This window comes from Emydura macquarii, unplaced genomic scaffold (assembly GCF_026122565.2).
Source record: "Emydura macquarii macquarii isolate MOO-44397 ecotype Brisbane River unplaced genomic scaffold, CSIRO-AGI_Emac_v2 contig_1451, whole genome shotgun sequence".
NCBI classification, from domain to species: Eukaryota; Metazoa; Chordata; order Testudines; family Chelidae; genus Emydura; species Emydura macquarii.
In genome coordinates this window covers 14,951,617-14,973,905 of record NW_027131588.1, presented here as the reverse complement: position 1 = coordinate 14,973,905, position 22,289 = coordinate 14,951,617, and the positions used below count along the sequence as shown (strand labels likewise).

General features: G+C 41.8%; 1 protein-coding gene across 3 annotated transcripts in view; it reads left to right on the top strand.

Moving 5' to 3' along the window:
• ECPAS (Ecm29 proteasome adaptor and scaffold) overlaps window positions 1–22,289 on the top strand; it is a 72,270-nt gene that overhangs the window by 22,177 nt on the left and 27,804 nt on the right. For all 3 annotated transcript variants that reach the window (XM_067553218.1, XM_067553217.1, XM_067553216.1), the window contains exons 11-25: window positions 255–333; window positions 2,486–2,535; window positions 3,128–3,194; window positions 3,303–3,425; window positions 6,428–6,531; window positions 7,163–7,286; window positions 10,575–10,655; window positions 11,680–11,911; window positions 12,491–12,582; window positions 15,185–15,319; window positions 17,019–17,184; window positions 17,649–17,821; window positions 18,754–18,855; window positions 20,597–20,720; window positions 21,833–21,978. In XM_067553218.1, coding sequence (XP_067409319.1) covers window positions 255–333; window positions 2,486–2,535; window positions 3,128–3,194; window positions 3,303–3,425; window positions 6,428–6,531; window positions 7,163–7,286; window positions 10,575–10,655; window positions 11,680–11,911; window positions 12,491–12,582; window positions 15,185–15,319; window positions 17,019–17,184; window positions 17,649–17,821; window positions 18,754–18,855; window positions 20,597–20,720; window positions 21,833–21,978 — 1,798 coding nt within the window. The remainder of the gene's footprint in view (window positions 1–254; window positions 334–2,485; window positions 2,536–3,127; window positions 3,195–3,302; window positions 3,426–6,427; window positions 6,532–7,162; window positions 7,287–10,574; window positions 10,656–11,679; window positions 11,912–12,490; window positions 12,583–15,184; window positions 15,320–17,018; window positions 17,185–17,648; window positions 17,822–18,753; window positions 18,856–20,596; window positions 20,721–21,832; window positions 21,979–22,289) is intronic.

The following is a 22,289-nucleotide window of genomic DNA, read 5'->3' as shown; positions in this document are numbered from 1 at the left end:
AACTATTCCAAGCAATTTGCACAGAGTCAACCTTGTGTGGTAAATATGCAGTTGTGCTGAAGGCAAAGAATATTTAATTCTATTGCAAATGGGATTTATAAAAATATTTTATATCTTTTTGTATGTTGAGCTGTAATACTAGCAGAACAGAAAGAAGATGATGATGGCAGTTATGGAAACAACTGGTTTTTGTCAGCAGGGACTGTAGGAGGTGCAAAGAATATATTTTAACACTTTTTTCTTTTAAATTCCAGTTGCCCAGAAAGTAAAATAAAGCCACTAGGCCCAATGCTTTTAAACGGACTTACAAAACTGATTAATGAATACAAAGAGGTGAGTTGAAAGATTCTTTGTTGCAGAGTCACATTTATTTATCTAGAGAGACAAGGTGGGTAATACCTTTTTATTGAACAAAGTTTTGTTGGTGAAATAGACCAATGGCAGTTGGTCCAACAGAAGATGATTACCTCACCCACTTGTCTCTCTAGTATCCTGGGACCAACATGGCTACAACAACACTGCAAGGATTTATTTGCTTAGATTTATAAAAAAGAAAAAATGACTGGTCTGACTTGAACTGGTCTGTTTCTTATGTCCCATTACTTTTGTGTTATGTTTATTTTAAAAGAATGCATAAGGGAATATTTTCATAAGCAGATGTGTCAGAGAAAAAGTGATCTCGTGGTTAAAGTCCTGCACTGCAACTCAAGTGGTCTGGACTAAATTCCCTGCTTCCTTTTGGCAAGCCATTTAGCTCTCAGTCTTGCAAACACTTATGCACATGCTTGAAGTTAAGCATGTGAGTAGTCAGGTTGATTTCAGTGACTTCAGAGGGACTACTCATGTACTTGAAGTTCAGCATATATATAAGTATTTGCAGAACTGGGATTTTAATCTCTTGCACCCAGATCCAGGGAGGTACTTAAGCACATGCATAACTGTAAGCAAGACCTTGATGTCGTTCGCTGCCTGCTGAAAATTCTATGTGGTGACCTTCAAGGATAGTCTGAAGAAGAGTGCACTGCAATAGCTTAATTCGGTGACCAAGGCATTGCTTAGTGTGCGTGGAATCTGCATCGGAGGGGAAAAGTTTTACAACCTTCTACCCAAACAAAGGCCGAAGAATGCACTTAACCACAATTGTAGCTTATCTCCCAGGAGCAGCCAACGGGCCAAACACACCTTTAGATTGTAAACCACATTGCAGGGGTGTATCCACTTTCATCACATCCTCTGGATGCTTCCCCATTGTGCATCTGCAACATCTCATTCTTCTCTGGGTTGAGCTTGCAAAGGAAAAACTAAGATTCTGCACTGTCAGGGTGTGAAGAATAGAGTTGCAGAGCAGAGTGTGGTCAGCGGGCTGGTGATTGGTTGCATTGGGTAGGCCACTTGGCTGCCTTTTTACAAATTTTTTTTTTTTTTTTAACAAGCGAAGTTGAACCAGACATGTTTAATAACCTTGATTCAGGGTTGTTTTTGTTAGCTACCCAATTTAAATGCCAAAAGCCTCCCAGATTGGAGGGGTGGCCGGTGGTGAGAACAGGAAAATAATGGGAGTAGGACAGAGAGCAATGAGAGGTGTAGGTGAGGAGATGTAGGAATGTTAATGTTGCTGTGCAATGAGGGCATTTGGAAAACACAAGAAAATAGCTTTAGATGCAAGTTACTTAAATAAAGCAAGGAAGAAATAGAAAGGGTGTGATGAGCCTCTAGCTGTTCATCTGGACCAGCCTTTAGTAAAACCTTCTTCTATGTGAAGTCCCACTGAAGTCAGTGGGCTCTTTGGCAGGGTAGGGTACTGTCAGCCACGACTAATGGTATCGTACTCTGACCCAAAATAGGATGCGGCTTTTCCCAATTTCATTTCATAAAGCAAACTTGTGATTTTTCTAATGCATGTTACTAGTGCCTGATCTTGCAGACCTCTTCCTAGGACAGATTGTCCCGATGACTCCTCTAGGGCTGTCAGATAAGGTCTACTGGTTCTGAGTAGGATTGGGCCTTTAATTTCCTTACAAAAGGTGTGGTGGATGTGCATTTAAGAAATGGCTGGATGGTTAATTGTTATCCTAGGGACCCAGGAACTGTTGTGCAGATGGGTGACAGCCTCTGTTTGAAGCGGCTGGCTGGGGTCAATGGAAGTTGGTTGGGGTCAGTGGAAGGTGTCTGTCACTTGCTCGCCATTTCACGTACCTACCAAATTCCAGCAGCTTTTTCCTTCTTGGAAGATAAAGGCAGCATTTTTGTCACCACTCGTAATTTACTGTTTCTATCGGAAGAACATGATGCGTCTGTTCTTCATTTACAAGGTGCTTTGCTCTACGATTTGATTATTTCCTGGGACTCTGTGTTCCTGGAACACTGTTTAAGAGGTTAGGAGACAGGATGTAAAGTAATATGTGTAAGGGATAGGTGTGTACGCGTGTCTCCTCTCTCATGGCTCTCTCTGCTGACTTGGCTTTTTATTGTTTTATAATTCAAGGACCCCAAACTACTGTCAATGGCCTATTCAGCGGTTGGAAAACTCTCCAGGTAACTAAAGTGCATTTTAAGTAATGGTATGTCAGATATTTTTTTTCCAAAGCAATTTGTAAATCTGTCAGCAGGCCCGCGAGTTAGCTTCATGCCACAGGGTCATTTGCAACAGAGCACAGTGTGTGGAGAAGCACTGTCTTGTGACAACTCTAGATCTGTAAAATGAAGTAGGTGGTGGCTAGTCGTTATGCTAGGAATGACTAATGGTTGTTCATGAAAATATGCAGAGAGGATTTAAAAATGGTTCCCTTCTCTAGATTGCTGCCGATTTGTTAGTTTATGCATTTTAGCAAAGGTAAGCACGCATGAAGCTCAATGAGCTGTGTTCAAAAGCGGGCCCTCCAAGCTGGCTATCAAATTGACAGTCTCAAAGAATGTCTTGATTTCTGAGCCATGCTGAGAGGTTGTTAATTGAAATAAATGCCCAGTGGTGGAGGTGGATAATTTAGAACATCTTTTTTATGCTGATTAGATTGTGCTTGGAGGTGAGGTGAACTTTAAAGAGAAGAGTGAAGTGTATTGCAGAGTATAGATCTGGCTTTGCTCTCAAATTCTTTTAAAAACATCTACTTAAATTATTCTGTTTCAGCCGAATGCCTCAGCTGTTTACCAAGGATATAGCTCTTGTGCAACAGTTTTTTGAGGCTTTGTGCAAGGTAGGTAATAACATGGGTTTGGGAGAAGGTTGTTATTTAATGGGAGATGCTCTGTTTTGGGGGGGGACGCGTCAGAGGATAACGAATCCTTTCGTTTTCATATTACAGGAAGAGCCCGACACCAGACTTGCTATTCAAGAGGCCTTGTCTATGATGGTTGGAGCATATAGTAGTTTGGAAGGAGCACAACGTACGCTTATGGAGGCTCTTGTGGCTTCATACTTAATTAAGGTATTTTATTAGAGACAAATGTCACTTTTTAAAGAATGTCTATCCACGTGGTATCTCCTGTAGCGCTAAGGAAGTAGTTTTCAGCTAATTGAAATTTCACCAAAAATGCATTTTCCAGGGCTCTGAAACCATATGTGAATTTGGGGAATAGTTTTGGCCAGAAAAAACGTTTTTGTTTGTTTTCAGAAGTATTGAAATGTTTTGTTGACATTTCAAGTTGACACTTGAAACATTTAGTTTGACCCAAATATATTTTTGGTTTTTAATTTCGTCAAGGCAAAACCAAAAAAAATTCTGTTTTGGTTTGAAACTCTCCAAAAAAATCAATTATTCACTCAGCCCTACTCTCCCAAATTGTCTCCACTTTGTTTCGTTAGAAGTATTCTTTCATTTTCATTGTACGGTGAGATCTATGTGGAGGTTTTCCGTGTAATGAAGTGAAACAGTGGAAATGGTCTCGTAACTGGAATAACAATCTCAGTGCACCTTTTTTCTTCCTCTCCACCCCTCCCCTAAATTTCCCCAAATTTCCTTAAATTTCCCTAAATTTTTTTTTTAGAATTACTTGCACACAGCTATTATGCATATGGAGGTACTGCAGTTGTACAGATATTAGTGCATGCATTTCCTGGGATATATACAGTTACCTGTGCAAAACTAGGTGTACAAATGCATGACAGTTTGCCCATGCAATTCTAGCTATCTTGGATTCAAGACAGCATTGTTTTAAGAAGGAATCTATCCTGCATCTGGAGATTCTGTCCAGACCTTCTAGGGAGGCTGGGACTCACCAAGCTATTAGTTCTTCTTTCCAGCTCTGGCTAACTGTGATCCTATTTACAGTTCTGTTTATTATGGGCTAATCTTGCAAATTCTTGTCTGTTAACTGCTTAGATGATTAAGGGTTTGAGATTGTGGCCCATAATTCCTAAAAGTGTGTATGTGTGTGTGATTACACATTGGGAGAGGGAAAGGGAGAGAGAGAGGTGTGTGTGTGTGTGTGTGTGTGTGTGTGTGTGTGTGTGTGTGTGTGTGTGTGTGTGTGTGTGTGTGTGTGTGTGTGTGTGTGTGTGTGTGTAAAATTACGCATTTAACTATCCACGCTGTGCATACTGCAAAAAACTGGTGGTGTTTTTTCTGTTTCTTGCTGCACCAAGAATCAGTTTAGAGAGGTGGTCTTGAATTGTCCTAGAGTAGAGTACACAGTATTGTACCAGATAGGAATACTGTTAAGGCTGGTCAATTGAAAGTATAACAGCCTGGACAGTGTTAATTTAAGTAGCTACTTCCGTGTTATGTTCTTTTGACTTCAAGTACCAGTTTAGGATTGGGACCTTCACAGGTCTGTGCTTGTTCCTGTGCAGTGTTTTAAGTAGCAAGTACCCCCTAACTTCTGAAAATGTTAATAAGTACCCAACACTCGATTTTCCACTCTGAGAAATACAATCTTTTCCCCCTTTACCGCTGGATGACTGTGTTTCTCCTAAAGCAGGAGGGTTCTGAGTTCTGCAGTGCTGTGTGTGGCTGTGACAGATCACAAAACCCCCTGCTGTTTCTCCCCTCCTTCCTCCTCCCCTTCCTCCATATAGGAGCAAAGGTCAATGCCAGCCCATCACTATGGCGGGGTCATGTGCTGTTCTCCTCACACAGGCGGGAACTTGTGAGGTCTGAGCAGGCACTAGCGGCCCACCAGAGTGGATAGCAGCGCTCCCCATGGCCATCCCTGGGGGGTGTGGGCCTGGGGCAAATCACACTGTGTGGGCCCCTCTTAAGATTTTTATATTGGTAAAATCTGGGTCTGTCATAATTACTCAGCTAGAGCAGTGAAATTAAACAAGAGCCCGGCTCCAGGACTGGGCAAACCGCTGGGCTCTCCACCTGGCTTTCTGGGCACCAGGCTTTGAGCCAGGGAGGAGAGCTGCCACCTGGGCAAGTTGTAGGCTGCTGCCATCTGGCTGCCAGCCTGGGAGGTGGGCGACTGTCACCCAATCTGAGCTGGGGCGGAGGAGGCTTCTGTGCAGGCTGGGACCCGGGGATGTGGGCAGACGGCAGGCAGCTGCTGCTCATCTTCAAGCCAGGGCACAGGAGGCTGTCTCTCGGCTCAGTGCCGGGGTATGGGTGGCAGCCACCCAGTGGTGAGCCTAGCTCGCAGGACGCAGGAGGCTGCTGCCGGGCTCCCACCTGGGAGCTGGGACCAGGCGGTGTCCCAAGAAGCTGGCGGCTGCCGCCTGGCATCCCAACTAAAAGGTGGGACTGGGCAGGAAGCCGGCAGCCACTGCCCGTCTCCCCTAGAAGCTGACAACTGCCACCCACCTCCCTTCACTGGGTTTTTTGCTGTGTATCTCCTGCCTGAGTCTCACGTACCCCCAGGGGTACATGCACCACAGGTTGAGAAGCTATGGACTAGGGCAGACGTAACGCAGAATGGTGTGTACTTCCTTCTGTTACGTTAATGTGACCTCTTCTGACCTTGAAGAAAATGATTTAATCCCTAGCACAGCTGCTGTTTTCCATAGGAATGGTCACAAAATGTTGTCTGTGAAAAAGGATGTTGCTAATTACATTTGTGGTGGATGTTCTGACTAGATGTGTTTCCAAATGCACATCCATGTTTCGTTACACATCCATAATTACTTTTGGCTTAATTGGATCAGATCTGAAGTGAAGATGGTTTAGATATCTGTTTGCATGCATGCAACATGGAAATCCATTGTTTGGAATGCAAATTATTATTTGTGTTTATAGTAGAACCAAGAGGGCCCAATCAAGATCAGGGCCCAGTGTGGCAGGTAATGGCATTGTACAGGCATAGACATCTAGTTTGCCTGAATCAGTAACTTTTAGGGGCAAAACATTGATTTTCTTCTCTTACTGAAGTGAGCTTTTAATGTTGACACTATTTCGGTTCATCTTAAGGTTTTTCTTCATGCAATTGCCTTTGTTTAAAAAGCTTTCTGTTGTGATGGGCTAATGATACATTCTTTTTTTTTTTTTTTTTTAAGCCTGAAGTCCAAGTACGTCAGGTGGCCGTGAAATTTGCAAGCACAGTGTTCCCTACAGATCACATCCCTTCCAGATACTTACTGCTTCTAGCTGCAGGAGATCCGTAAGTTTCAGGAGGTGTTAACTTTGCATCTTGGTTAAAATTTAAAAAAAATTTAGTGCAGTTGTTTGGAAATTGGCCACTGTGTTGTAGCAATAATGGCCAATGTGCAGAGACCTGTAGCTCTGCCTTATCTTGGCAAACTGCAGAGGAAGAAGAGAAATCAAATTCTCTCACAGGGTACTTTTGTCTTTCAGTTTAAACCAAAAAAAAAAAAGTGGGGTGAAGAATGGGAAAAAGCAACGCTTTAACCTAGTGTGAGGATGGTCTGACGGTGTAAAAACTTGACGTGTGCAAGCTTTGATTTACCAAGCCATCACAGAATTAAAAAAAGCTAAATAAATCAGTTGCAGCTAGCATGTCTTGCACTGCATTGGGTTAGTGATGCCTCAGGAATGCTGTGGTATATAAGCCAAAAAGATCTCTTATCATCCAATCTCCTTGTCTTTCAGAATCAAAAGGCTGTTTTCTGTAACCTGCAGCTTGTTCTCTGCAATGCTTTAAAAAGCGTCTTTCCTTCAAAGCCTTCCCTCTCCCTCATCTCCCCAAGAAATTAATTCTCATTGTTTGTTAAATGATATTCACTTGTGCTTATGTGCAAATGACTTTCCTTTCTCATTTTTCCTCTTGAAAGACGGGAGGAGGTGCATGGAGAAGCACAGCGTGTACTGAGAACATTTCCTGGTAAAAATGAAAAGGAAAGTGCTGGTAAACAGATGCCTTCCTTCCCAGAAATGGTCCATTACATTCAAGACAAGGTACAGCATTGCAGCTTGGAAGATTACTGTGGCAGGATTTATACTAGGGCTTGTAATGATTGCAGGTTTTTTCACCCCCGAGGAAGTGTTGTTAGCTGAAGTCCGAATAAAGAGCAGATTTGAGATCACAGGAACCTCGGTTTCAGTTGGCCCTAATAGTCACCATTACTGGCAACCTTGGCAAAAAAACTGAGTGTTAAATAGGGCTATGGAAACTGATTCTTTGATGTACCCTCCCTTGATGGCAGTGGGGAAATTCATTGGCAAAATAATGGGGGAAAGTTTGCACTGCTGCTGAATCTATTGTGTGGGGAGAAGAGTTCAGTCTCCAGGGCTGGTCATCCAGCACCTTACGCAAGCAGTTACTTCACACAAACAATCCTTAAAGGAATAAAGATCACTTATTGGCTGGCTCAGAGAAAAGGAGGAATATACTGTATATAATGTCAAAGTGTTACAACATATGGAGGGAGAAAATGGAACAAACGAAGGAGGCTGCTCAAAGGCTTAATTAATCATCTTCATAGTAACTCAGTGGAAAAATGAACCGTGTGAGATGCCCCCGGGGCCTGATGTGATATGTTGCTCTAGCAATTTGTTCCCTCCATATGCATTTAAAGGTGACTTGCAAAGGATTTAAATAATGTTGGGCTAGGGCCCTTCTTTGCTTTTCTGATGAAGTATAAAGAAGGTCTGAAATGACTTTAGTTTTAAAAGGGGTTTTTTTCTGCATGTTTTTTCCTCCTTAGGAATATCAAGTTGGGTCTTAACTGACTTTACAGGCAGTCTCGGGGGTGTTTGTTGGGACAGCTAAACTTCAGTATCATAGTCATAGAGTTTAAAGGCAGAAGGAACCACCAAGTCACTGCAGGCCAACAGCACACTGAACCCAACAAATGGAATTAGACTAAAGTATGACAGCTCACAGGAAACTAACCTATTTTATGTGCCACAGGCAGAGAATGGGAGGGACCAGGGTGCGCTAGTGCCCAAGGTCCCTACAATGGCAGGGAAATGATTGAGAGAGATCCAGATAATCCCTGCAAGTGACCCGCACTCTGTGCTAGGTCCTGCAGGAGAAGGTGAAAAGCTGCAAGGTCACTGGTAGTCTGACCTGGGGGAAATTCCCTCCTGACCCCACATATGGCAATGAGACCCAGAGTATGTGAGCAAGAACCAGCTAGCCAAATAGCTGAGAGAAAGAATGTCCGGTGCCATTTCAGGGCCCTGGCCCATCCTGTCCAGTGTCCCATCTCCAGCCATGGCAAGCTCTGATGCTTCGGAGGTGGGAGATCAAAATAAACCCAGAATACATTGGGAGAACTTTCCTTCCTGACCCCTGCAGATGACTGGCTGAAGCCCTGAAACATGAGATTTAGGACCATAAGATAAATTCATGGCTGGTTTATACATATTTGTTCTTGTCGGCATTGTCCTTTAGCTTAAATAGCTCTTCATTCTCCCTCATGCTTACCTCTGATGTATTTTTAGAGAGCAATCAGATCCCCTCTCAGCCCTCTGTTTGCTAACTGAACAAGCCAGGCTTTTTCAGTCTCTCCTAAGATAGGCCTCCACTTCCTTGATCATGTTGGTAGCTCTTCTCTGCACCTGTCCCAGTTTCAATTAATCGTTTTTGAATATGGCTTACCAGAACTATACCCCCTATTCCAAATGGTCTTACCAATGCCTTGTACAATGGCATTAATGCTTCCCTATCTCCACTAGAAATGCCTCTTCTGATTCATTCTAGAATCGTGTTTCCCTTTTTCACAACTCCATCACATTGGTAGCTCGTAGTCATCCTGTGATTGACAAGTTACACCCAAGTCACTCTTCTCCCCTGTCTTTTCCAGATGGCGACTCACCAGCTTATAACAGAAATTCTTATTAGATACTAAGCACTTTGTACTATTGAATTTCGTCCCATTTCTGTTTCTCCCGTCTTCAAGGTCGTCTTGTATAATATTCTGATCCACCTCTGTATTGATGATGCCTCCCAACTTTGCATCATCAACAAATGTAATTTAGCTGAGGGGAGATGCTGTTGAATCTCTAGCAAAAGCTGCCTTTATCCAAAATATGAGTCTTTTCAGTTAAATAGGTGTTTGTTTAAAATTCTGGGGTTTTTTTTTAATGTGACTAAAAATCCCTTTCCCTTTCAGTTCACTTTTTCGTTCTCTTGGCTCTTGTGATGTTACTAGTTTACTCAGGATCGTGGAGTCCTTCATCTTAGACATGACCTGAATTTCTAGTGTGAAAAACAAACACCTCTACCATTATTCAAGTCCTTTTTTTATACAGAGGCATCAAAGGATACAAAACCAGTTTTTTCCCCCTTTTCTGGGGCACCTTTAGGTGTTTGTTTTCACATGCAAGTGGTGAATAATAAATGTGTGTTGGAGCTGGTCCCTATAAGGAGCACTTTACAGCCAGGGTCAGTGTGCAAAATGACTTCCCTACATAAATTAGTTTAACTCTTGTCTTCAAAATCTAGGGAACTGAATTTAAAGGAGGAGTAAGATCTAGTGTTTTGAAAGTCTGGAGTAGTGGGCTCTGATCCAAAGTCTTCCACTGATTTGACTTTGGACACTTGTTTAAGCTGTCTGTGCATCACTAAAGCCCCAATTCAGCATAGAATATGAGGAGATAATTGACTCCATAATTGTTGAATCCAAGCCTAGAACCATGGTACGTGTTGATAAACTAAACTAATATCTACCTACCTTACTGGAGTGTTGAAAGTGGAGCAGGTTGGAAACTGTTGGATGGGACATTTTACTGTTGGAAGATGCTGGTTTGTCGGAATGGAAACAATCTGTGGGAATGTGTTGATTCTGATGAATTTCCATGGGAAACCAGGCTGGTTTCCTGCCAGCTCACCCACCTCGCTGGCTCCCAAGCTTCCTGGCTCTTTGTCAGCCTGCCTGGCAAGCAGCAGGGTGCCCCAGCTGACCTGGGAGTCTTAGAACTTGGGAGCTTTTTTGGAATTTGGTTTTGAACTGAAATGTACTTGATATTTTTTTCCATAATATTTTTCCAAAATGGCTGAGTTTTCCTGTGGAAGGGAGAGTCCATGTTTTGACCCGCTCTAGTGAGGCTTTATTAATGATTCGAAAACATTCTTGAGATCTTCTGGTTAAATGCATTATGCAAATGCAGAGTGTGGTGTTTATAATTTCATTTGCTGAATGGAAGGTAGTGGTACAATTAGTTGCAGCTGAAGAGATTATTTCTAAGTATATTTAGTACAGCATGTACCCTTGCTAAATGTGTGTGTGTGTTGTTTAGGCCTCTCACCGAATGAAAACTCCTGCTAAATATATGACTGGAACTGCGGTCCTTCCTTTCAATCCTGCTACATTTGGAGAGGTAATTGTCAGTCTCACTGCAATAGTGATACTTTCTTACATGTCATTATTTAATTTAAGGGACACTGAAAGAACAGTGGTGAGAGGATTTCAGGCACTGACTGGGACTCCGGAAATCTGGGTTTAGTTCTTTAGGAAATTCTGCGGACTTCACCTGGTTTTGCCAAACCTCCTCAATAATCTCCCCTAAAAAGGGAGACTTGAGGCAGCTTAGTAGTTGGTGTGACAATGTCATGGGATGGTTTTCTGAAGAGGTTGTATCAACAGTGCCTCTTTGAACACACCTGGCATCCTAACCTCGCAAAAGAAGGCACTGGCGTTCTCCCCCCAACAGTGGGAAAATGAGACGGAAGATCTTGTACCCCCCAAGATACTGTTCGTATAGCTTGGTAGCAAATAGGTTGGCCCCAATGTCAACGATGAGCCTTAGACTTGAAGAACCAAATTCAGAGGTGATGTGTTACTAACAGAATGTGGGCTGAGGGACGCTAAATTGGGTAACATACATGCTGAACTGTCTGAGGAAAGCTGCAAGTTACACCAGTTTAGCAGCACCTTTGTATTTGGCCTCTATGACAATCCAGCAGTTTGCAAACTTTTTTGAGCTGAGCCCCCTCTTTGAGTTACAATTTTTGGTTGCGTCCCTCCGGGGGGAGCTGACAGACGGAGCTACCAAAGCCTGCCCTCCCCGAATAGTCCTCCCATGTCCCCATGGGGGCCCACCCCACAGTTTGAAAACCTCTGACTTAATCTAGGAGGATTTAGAACTGCTGTTGTAAATGTAACATTGTGTCTGCAGAGTGTCTGTATTGCCAAAAGTGGTTCCAGCACGCATTACATTTTTTAGTGTATTATACGGCATGTCCTGGAATGTAACCAGACTCTTATTTTTGTTAAATTTGAGTTAAGTTAGGAATTTTATTTTCTTGAGTGAGTTAAACATAGCACCTTCCTTCCCTGTCTGCTCTGACTCCTGTTTCCCTGCAAACTACCTTTAACCCCGTATTGCTCTCTTCTCTGTTTAGATAGTCCTGTACCTGCGAATGTGTCTTGCTCATAGTGCAGGCGTGGTGCCAGCCTCTCAGAACTTAGCTGACATGCAAGACCATGCTCCGGCAATTGGCCGTTATGTCCGAAACCTCTTGTCTGGCAACTTTATATCTTCCTCGTCATCTTCGTCTTCCTCAAAAAGTGGTGAAACCAACCCAGTGCAGATCTATATTGGCCTCCTTCAGCAGCTGTTGTCTGGTATTGGAGGTGAGGAGCCGTAGGTCATCGTGCTGAGGAGAGAAGAAAAGCTGTTTCTGTAACTTATGAATGAGTGTTGGGCAAGCATACTCCAGTACCCTGAACTTTGCTTTAGTGACCAAAAGGTTGTAATAAGAACTAACCCAAACTATGTTATCCCAGGGCATAGCATTGTGAAAGGTGGGGGAAAGGGAGCACCACAACACTACCTATTTGACTGGAGTGTCAGAACTTTCAGGCCATTGTCAGTATTTATTACAGTCTTCGCACATCTGAACAGTTCCCTTGTATAAGGACATTCTCCATCAGATTTTAACATTTTTGAGGCAACTTAAATTTTGGTCACAAACTACTTGTATGCCTTTAAAATAGTTTACTAGAAATATGCATTCACATACTAACTCTTTGTCTGTGTGACATCCATAAGAGAGAGATTACTCAGAAAGAAAGTTATGACTTTGACTTTCCATATTATCTAGGATCTTTAAATTTGCATGCTTGATGCAGCATCCTCTGCCTGTTCTTACCATTAGTTGTAAATAGAAAAAATTGGATTTTCTATAACCTGACTCTCTAATTTCTGTTTAGGTTTGCCAGTCATGTACTGTCTTCTAGAAGTTGTTTCGGTGTATCCAGAAAAACTAGCTGCCAGATTTGTAGACAAAATAGATTGGATAAAGGTATGTTGCATACACGTGGATTTTTTTTTTCTGTTCACTTTTGCAAAATCTGGCATTTCAACCCAGAGGGAGTAGATTTTTCTATATAAAGGACACTCAACTTACAAATCACACTCTTGTCTGATGATCTTTTTACCTACTGTTATTGCAGGTATTATCTAACATGACTATAATTGAAAGAGACTAGTGAAACAAATATTTTTCAGGTCTTTTATTGTATTTACTCTGACTGTATAGAAAGTGCTCTCAAATGCACAGTTTCACTGTTTCCCTTATATAATCACTTAAGTTCTCCCTTGCTGGAAAAACTCCCATAAACTCCAAGAGGAGAACTAAAAAAAACTTTCAGAAGTGTTTTCCAAGGAATTTTTTAAAATGGAGCTATTTATAGGGTATGTAAGCCAGTGGGTGGCTTCACCAGCTAGGGAAGGGAAATAAAGCTTTTAAAGAACTTTCTTCAGGGCTTGTTGTATTACACACACAGACACACGAGTAAATCAATCGAAAAACCCTGGGGAATAATCCGCAGAGGATGCACCTTTCCCCTGGAGTTCTCTTTTGACCCAGCTTCTCCTTCCTTTATATATCTTCCTCCTTGAGCAGCCAAGACCTGTAACCCTTCACAGACTGTAGTGCCTTTACCTTGTCACAAGTTGCTCTATCAGAAATGGAATTTTTAAAATGCTCAGTTTAAAAAAATCAAGTTGCAATTGTCCCTTTCATTTTTCTCATTGGTGACAGTGCTAATGTACAGAATATCGCATCTTTATTGTAGATTTAAATATTGACTGCCTAATATTACCGTCCTGATTTTCAAAAATGCTCATGTAGTTTCTGTGACTTTGTATGTGTATGGCCATGCTGTAACGACAAGTGAATTAGACACAGCTGCATGCGTGCATTTTAGAAAATCAAGTCCTAACTATTGACCATCTAGTCAGCTACCTGGAAAATTATCTTAAGGAGCAAAAGATCCTTTTTTTCAGTGTTTTTCTTTTCTGTGCCTGGGTTTAGTCTGCACTGTTGAAAGAGGTCTCTCTGTTTCAGTGAATTAGTCTGTGATCCAGTTTGCTAGATCACACTTTTCGGTAGAACTAATGCCAGTAAGTGCATCTCTACACTGCCGCTGGGCGTGTGCTTTCTAGTGGGGCTTGACAGACACGCGGCAGCTCTGCAGTTGAGTTAGAATGCTAAAATGAGCAGTGCAGGCAGGAGTGGCGCTGGCGGTGGCTCAGGCTAGCCACCTACGTACATACCCAGGGAGCTAGCCCAAGCTGCTGCCCATGCTACCCCCTGCTATTTTTAGTGTGCTAGTTCAAGCAGAGCTAGTGCCTGTCTGCTCGCGCTGGGGAGCACGTTCCCAGCTGCAGTGTAGACATCCCCTATGTTTCCTCATACTGGTAGACTTTGAGTGTGTGTCTCCATTGCAGTTAAACTCCTGTGTCTAGCACGCACCAGCTGACTCAGGCTTGCATTATGAGGCTGTTAATTGCAGTGTAGACATTCAGGCTTCTGCTGGAGCCTGGGCTCTGGGCCCCTTTCTGGGTCCCAGATCCCTACCTATAGCCCAACCCAAATATCAGCCCCGTATCCTGAGCCCACCAGCCTAAGTCAGCTGACATGGGCTAGCCACGGGTGTCTGTTGCAGTGTAGACACATCCTGAGGGCCAGATCTTTCACTTTTGTGTAAATCAGCGTGGTTCCATTCTTTTGTAGTTCATGGGTATGACTTGGGTAAGAATCTACCAGTGAGAGGAGCTGCTCTGGCAGCTCTTTTGAGGTGGGTAAGTGAAGGACAGTCCAATACACTGATGTAAGTCATGAATCAAGCTATATGACTCCTTTTGCAATATTCTGGTGATGATCCTCCCCGGGGATGATCTCAGGTCAGCAGAATCCTTCAGTTTGAAGTGGGTGTGTGTGCGTGCACACAAAAAGTAAGGTTATAAACTTAAAAACACAAGTCAGGAAACAAACGTTTGTTATGTATGCTAATACCACCATAATAACCCTACTATTTTAACCACCTAGGTAATAAAACATACAACATACAAACAACATGGGTGAATTAATGTTGTGAGAACTGTGACTTTTCCATTTCTTGACTGCTGTTTGGCGTGACATTTGCAACCTTCGCATTAAGTAGGTTTAATCTCCTCAGTGTTTTTCCTTTTATTAAATGAAGAGGAAAGAGCAAACGAAAGAAAAGCCTACTCTGTGGCACTGCGGAGCTAAGGAATTTTGTCTTGTACAATTCCACAGGGTTTTTAACTCCCCATACTGGGGATCATGAATATTCTTCTCCAAGTACCTGATTCAGCAAAGCATTTAAACACTGTACTAACTTTAAACATGTGAGTAGCCCGCTTGAAGGCAATAAGACTATTCATGCTTAAACACGAGTGCTTTGCTGAACTGGGCTATAAGCAAGTTACTTAGTGATAATACTTCCAGCGTAAAAAAGACTTCAGAATAAAATATGGAGTGTAGCTGGGTTGCTGCATCTAAACTGTGTGCTAACCTCCTGAAGCGCTATTAAAGATAGAACATCAATGAAGTATCTTTCATATTTGTTTTGGGGTTTTTTTTTTATATTCTACAGAGTCTGATGAATACAAACAAGGAGGAGATGCGTGAGCTGGCAGCACTGTTGTATTCTGTAGTGTTGTCTACAATGTCTGGAAATGAACTTAAATCCTCTGTACAGCAACTGGTCAAGACAGCAAAAGACAATCATGTAATGACATTCTTTTTATCCATTTCTTGTAGTTTTGTTGTTGTTGTGACATTTTTAATGAAGATGTTAATCTTCTAGTATGTCCAGAATTTATTAGTCGTGGTGATCTTTTTTTTAAATGAAAAAGCACTATTGAATTGAATTAGTTACTTCTTATTGGAGATAGGAAAAAAAGTTGCTATATTTGAGCACAACAGCTTTCTAAGTAAAGAAATAATTGAAAGTATATTCAGTCAATATTTGACATTTTTCCTAGGTACAACCAGTACAGTTAGGAACAATTATTAAGAAGTTGAGTCAGTTAAATGAGTGGGTTAAATATGGGTTGCACTGGCTACCTCAGGCAGTTAAGTTTTGTTTTATTCATGAGCAATTAAAGGTAACCACAGAATTTAGAAAGTATTTAACTTGTCACTCATTGCCCTTCCCCTGCCTAAGCCATAGCTCCCTCCCTTCGTTGCAGTGAAAGCTTGTTCTACCCAGGAGCCTTTGCTAGGGTAGGGCATGGTTTTAATGTCAACAGCCTTCACCTCCTCCTGCTATCACTATCAGATGGGGTTTCCTTCCCTCCCTCTGAGTCCCTCTCTTTTTAATCCTCTATAGATCTCAGTAGCCTGCTATTTTACTAGTAACGACATTTAAAACTAGAAATACAAATTCTCTGAAAAGACATACTAATCTTTTTATAAATTCAGCAAACTGTAGCCTCAACTCTGCAAACAGCATGTCCACGACTTTAACACCATGTCCCTTTTTGACGTCAAATGGGCCTAATCACATGTTTATTTTATTTATAATGGCTTAGCTTTAGTCTTTATTTTACTCAGTCTTCTTAAAAGAAATACACTTTGTGAGAACTCTTTTCCCCCTTGAGATCTTCCAGTCCCCCCTAGATTTACTCTTCCCTCTGAGTAATATGTTGAGGATCAAACAAAAACATTAAATAAAATAGACCCCAAAAACAATTCTGTTTGCATCTTTTAAATCTTGCAGCCTTATTCCTGCAGAGTGTCCTTTCAAATGAATCCAGCCTACAAGATAAACACATTAGCCAGACATTTCTAATACACAGATCAACCCTGAAATAATTAACGTTCTTGACATTTAATTGTTACAATTGCTTATATCCCCCTGAGCTGCATGGAGCCAGTTTTAACCTAATCTAGAATTACTGGACCAGACTGTGCTCTCTCTCTTACAGTAGTCTGAATCTTGAGTAACTCCACTGAACTGAAGGGATTTTTATCTGGAGTAAGTGAGAGCAGGACTTGGTCTCTTGTGTGTGCAAACTTGGGAAGACAGCACTGCTCTGTGTTAAATCATGTGCAGAAGGATATATTTATAAATTGAAGGACTACAGATGTTTTTCTCCAAGTAACTTGAGGGAGAGGTTTTCAAAAGATCCTAAGCAATTTAGGAGCAGAGGTCCCAGTGATCTTCTGTGAGTCTTGTGCTCCTAAATCCCTTAGAAGCTATTGAAAATCTCCCCTGGAAGCTTAAATTCTGCAGAAAATGTTGATGATTCCAACCACCTATGGAGAGCCCCATAAGCTGTGCTATAGGTCAGAATTTTCATGCTGTACCTTTCCAGCAGGCCTACCAATAAATCTGTCTTTTATGTATGCTTTATGTAAAATGCATGGTTGTGTCTATGTAGATTGGTAAACTAGATTTCCTACAATATTGGTATTGTCTGTAGAACCTGGAGATCCAACATGGATCCTTGTTGGCTTTGGGATTCACAGTAGGAAGGTACCTGGCTAAAAGGAAAACCAGAACGGTGGAGATGCATGACATAGAAGAGCCAAATATTGTTGTTATGCCAGATCACGACCAACTCATAAAGACCACTACAGAAACAATAGGTAACTTCGCTCTTGGCTAATGTACTGTACCTTGGCATTCATGGTTCTTGACATGAGAATCAATGTCAACATAATTTCCATTCATTGCTGGTTCAGGATGTTTTTCAGGTTGGCTGCATCTGCTGACAATGCCATTTGTCTGATGGATTTGCCAATGTTTAAAAATGTCTCCATCACTCTTGTCTGATCAGATGTGCAGATGTAAACAATATTCACTACTCCAATATTAATTAAAAAATAGACCCCCATGTGATAGATGAGCCATGCACACAGGTGTGTGTTTGTGGTGTATTCTTCTCTCTCTTATGTTAGTTTTACTCCATTGTAACTCTGACTTTCCTCCTGATTCTCTCTGTTATACAGGGGAACGAAACCTGGCCTCTTGCTTAAAAATTAGTATTATGCTTCTGACTGCATTCAGGTTGTAGGGGCAAAAATCAAGTCACCCTGTTGGTTCTCTGTAGGTTCCTTTTTGGACAGCACCTCTCCGCTCCTGGCAGTTGCTGCTTGTACCGCACTGGGGGAAATTGGTAGGAATGGCCCCTTGCCAATTCCCAGTGAAGGCACCGGGTTTACAAAGCTTCATCTTGTTGAAAGTTTACTGACTAGAATCCCTTCTGGCAAGGAAACAAATAAGGCAAGATATTGTGATTTGTTTTGTTTCTGGCATGTTCTCTCTCCATGTTTATTCTTGTTTGTTTTGAGTTAAAGGGAGGCTAATGCGATTACCCAACAAGTTAAGAGAGATGTCACCCTTACAGCCGTGGTGAGGAAATTTGCAAAAAGCTCTCACCCTTGGCTTAACTCTGTTCCCACTAAAGTCAATGGGAGTTTTGCCCTCAGCTTCAGTGGAGGAGAGTGAGAAAATTTTAGAAAATCCCTTGAATAAATGATAATAGTTTGTGGCTTTTATCTTCTTGACTAGGAGTAATGGGATAAAACTTGGACTCCAGGTCTAGATGGCTCTTCCTGGAGTCCGTTTCAGTCGACTTAAACAACGCTGTGTCTACGCTGCCTCTCTGTTGACCCATCAACATAGAATTAAGTTCTACACCTCTCGTGGAGGTGGAGTACTTAAGTCAATGTAACAGGCGAGTTACATTGGCAGAAGGGACCCTGATAGTTTGGACGCATACGTTATTAGGTTAACATAAGGCTGCTTCCATCAACCTAAGTTTGTAGTGTAGACCGGACCTAAGAAAATGGGACATAGTGGCTGAAAATCAGGAAGAACTTCTCTAACAGTAGGTGAAAGGTACTAGGCTCTGGACTGGACTTCAAATGAAATGAGCAGAAACCCTACCGCTTGGGACATTTTCTAGTGGGTTTTTTGTCCAGCTAGTGCTGTACTGTAGGGAAAAGTTATGCGTTGGCAGGAGGATGTACTGAATGATCTAGTAGGTTTTTCCCATCGTTGATTACTAGGAGTCTATGACAGCCTGTGGTTAAACTCAGTGGGAAGGTGTGAAAGAGTAATAATAAAAGCTCTGGTTTTCAAGTTAAGCAGCATCTATGTTGAAAAAGTGCCTGCTGGCTTTCTGGGTAAAATTGTGTAATTATATTTTTAAGATGAAAGAGAGAGCGATACAAACACTTGGCTACTTTCCAGTGGGAGATGGAGACTTTCCGCACCAGAAACTACTATTGCAAGGACTAATGGATTCGGTGGAGGTAAGGCACTAATGTTATCCCTTACACCTCAGTGAAAGTTTTGATTAAAATTAGCCTTCTGAATACTTTGGGCCACATTTACAAAGGGACATCAAGCTGCTGTTTGAAATGACTCGTTCTATTTTCCAGATCTTTCTGTTTGCAGAGCTGGCTGGTCAGTGGTGAAGAGAGATTTTCTGCATGTAAATCTTGGATGTAAAACACTTTTTAGAAATGTAAAACCTGTGGCTGCAGTTTTAGATCCCAGTCCTACACTCACTCTCATGCATATCGTCAATGGGACTGCTTATGTCTGTAAAGTTAAGCACGGGCATAAGTGCTTGCATTAATGGGCCATTTTAGAGGCCGCTTCTGAAAATCTGGCTTTTTTAAATGTTCTAACTATATGCATTAAATGTAAAAATATCTTGTTTCTGAGACAAATTTTAAATAAGGGACAGAAATTGTATCAGAAAGATGCTGAATGATGTAGCTTAGTTGTTGAATTAAGCATTTTAGAAAAACCCAGCAATATGTTTTTGTTAATCCCACAACTCTGCTCCATATTGGAATTGTATTTTGTTTCATTCCTCACAGTATTTGAGAGTTGCTAGTTTACTAAATGGCATGCTAGAAGGTAGAATTAGTAACACCTTGCACTTTAGGGTAGTACTCTGTATTTTCAGGTTGGTTTACCCTTTCTCAGTTGATCGCAATCACATAGCATTTAGCAAATACAGACGTGATTAGTGAATATCAAATATGCTGCCGTTGTAACATGACATGATTGTACAAGCAACAAAAATGACAAGGTCATCCTTGTTCTATCTTCAAAACAGTTCTTTCAGAATGCAACACTTCTCTTCCTAGAACTGTCTGAGGACAAGGGAGCTTCCTTTATAAAATGTTTACTTGAGCGCATTGATTTACCTGTGCTTATGGGAAACTAATTTTGAAAGGCTGTAAGCAAAGGGACTGATTCTCCTAAGAAGAATTGCACAAATTGAAGTCAATGGGAACTGCAGTTGCTCAACAACCTTTTGAAATCAGGCCCTAGGGCTACATGTAATAGTACAAAATTATGTGTATATATACATGAAATGAGGAGTAGCAAAGTTAATTGCCCGTTTTGCTTCTGATTCAGGTAAAGGGAATAGAGAGGAGATGGTAGAGGGACACAGAACAAAGCTAAATTTTACTGTCCCCCCCTTGTGATGGAAGAGAATTTCTTTCCATCTCTTGCCGTTAGAATGTGCTGCTCAGCTTTTCCATGTGACTGGACAGAACATTTAACAATTTGTTTCCTGATGTGGTGGGTAGGGGAGTATTTTATTGTACTTCTGTCTAGTATAATAAACCCTCTGGAATTCACACTAATGACTGGGAGGCCTGAATAAAATGAATAAACTTTTTTGGTTTTGAATCAGGGACACTGCATCACCATCTGCCCTTTGTTCCCTGATTTGGACAAATGCAGATCAATTTTAATGACTTACAGTAACACTTTATAGCAGATTGTCAAATATTCCATAAAACATTTTGTAAAACTAAGGACTGAGATTTTCAAAGTCACCCAGGAGATTTGGACACTGAATTACCATACATTTTAATAGGGGCTGAGCATCTAAATTGTCTAGGGCGTTTTGAAAATCTCTGCAAAATGCCACCTGGCTACCACTCTCTAGTCAGAACTGGGGTGAGAATTATTGGGTTTGTTAATTAACAAGGTCATTGTTTAGTGAGGTCCTACTGTATTTTTCAGGCCAAGCAAATAGAACTTCAGTTCACGGTTGGTGAAGCCATTACCAGTGCTGCAATAGGAACCAGCTCAGTGGCTGCCCGTGATGCTTGGATGGTCACCGAGGAAGAATATACTCCTCCTGCAGGTAGACATTGCTGATTTGGGAGATTTGGAGGAGGAATGAAGAAACCTGAGGGCCCTATTCTGCATGGAGCTGAGCACTTCCTGGGACACTGATTATAGTCCTTGGGAGTTAGAGGCTTAGTCTCTCCCAGGTGATGGCTCAGTACCTTTCAGATCTGGGCGCTTTACTAGTCTATGTGCTTCTTTTTTTTACTACTTAGTGGCTTTTTCTCCCCATTTGACCAGTCTGAAAAATATCACGAGACAATGAAAAGGTTTTTAAAGCGTTTGCTCTTTAAATCAGCGTCTTACTATATAATTGACTGCTTTACACTTTGATCATTTATTTTGCTCTCCCATGCTTGTTTCCTGTCTATTATGTATAAATCCTTTAAAACAGTAAGAGCCAAATTTCCCAAAGCAGACTTTAAAACGGAATCTTCACTGTTTCTTGCTGGAGATTTTGTACCCAAATGCTTGGATTGCTATGAACAAACTGCATTTGCGTGGTGCATGGACGTGGCTATCTACCTGTTTTTATGCACCCAAGTGTGCATTTTGTTCACTAATCTGATTTTTGGATATGGAAGATAGTGAGCATTAAAAATGCTGCCTACAAAAAACTGTAAGAGCAATCTTTGCCTGAGCCCTACAAACACTTGCATACATGCTTAACTTTAGAGGTATGAGTCATCCCATTGATCTCAGTTGTGCCTAGCGTTAAGCACATGTGTATGTGGTTGCAGGATCTGGTAGAAACTAGGTTGGGTCCCAGTGGGCCGCAAAACCTAACACATTCAATTATAGTCTATACTAGTCCTATTAGTCCAAGACTGTCATGGGTTATTTCAAACCTGTACCCGGATGTTCAGAGTCTTGGCCAAGTATATTTTAAGACTGGGCCAAGAAGTGCCTATTCAGCACTCCTTTCTCATGCAAAACTTCCATTGACTTCAGCACGGCTTTTCCTGAGTAGGTGGTACTGAAGGTGCAGGGTGAGTATTTGCACCATAATGAAGAGCTATCTATGAGCTGATCAGATTCTCTATTTTTCAAATGTGTTAAGTTGCAATAGGCATGTGTGTGTTTCAGTGTCATTGTAATTTTCCGCCTCTTTTTATTCCATCCAAATAGACGTGAAAGTGAATGACGTGGTCCCCTGGGTTTTGGATCTCATTTTGAATAAGCACATTGTCAGCCCTAACCCCCACGTCAGGCAGGCAGCCTGCATCTGGCTTCTGTCACTGGTGAAGAAACTGAGCACGCACAAAGAAATTAAGGTGAATACCTGCCTGTTTCTCTCTCCTGCCTTCTTTCTCTCCCTCATCCCTGCTGCTTCTTTCCTTCCTTATGTCTCTGGTTTTCGCTGAGATCTTCATGCCGTCACACCTGCATGCCCTGTGTGCTGGGATGACACTGCTCCTGCAATCCTACAGCCTTAGTTGGCCTTTAACGTCCATTGAAGTCAGAATGGGTTTCGTGTCCATAAGGACTGCCCCAGAGACCTTGTTCCCTTGGGTGTCACTGGAATTTGCGAGGATTTCTCTTTGCAGAACACTGAATCTCCAAGAATAAATCAGGTTTAGAATTT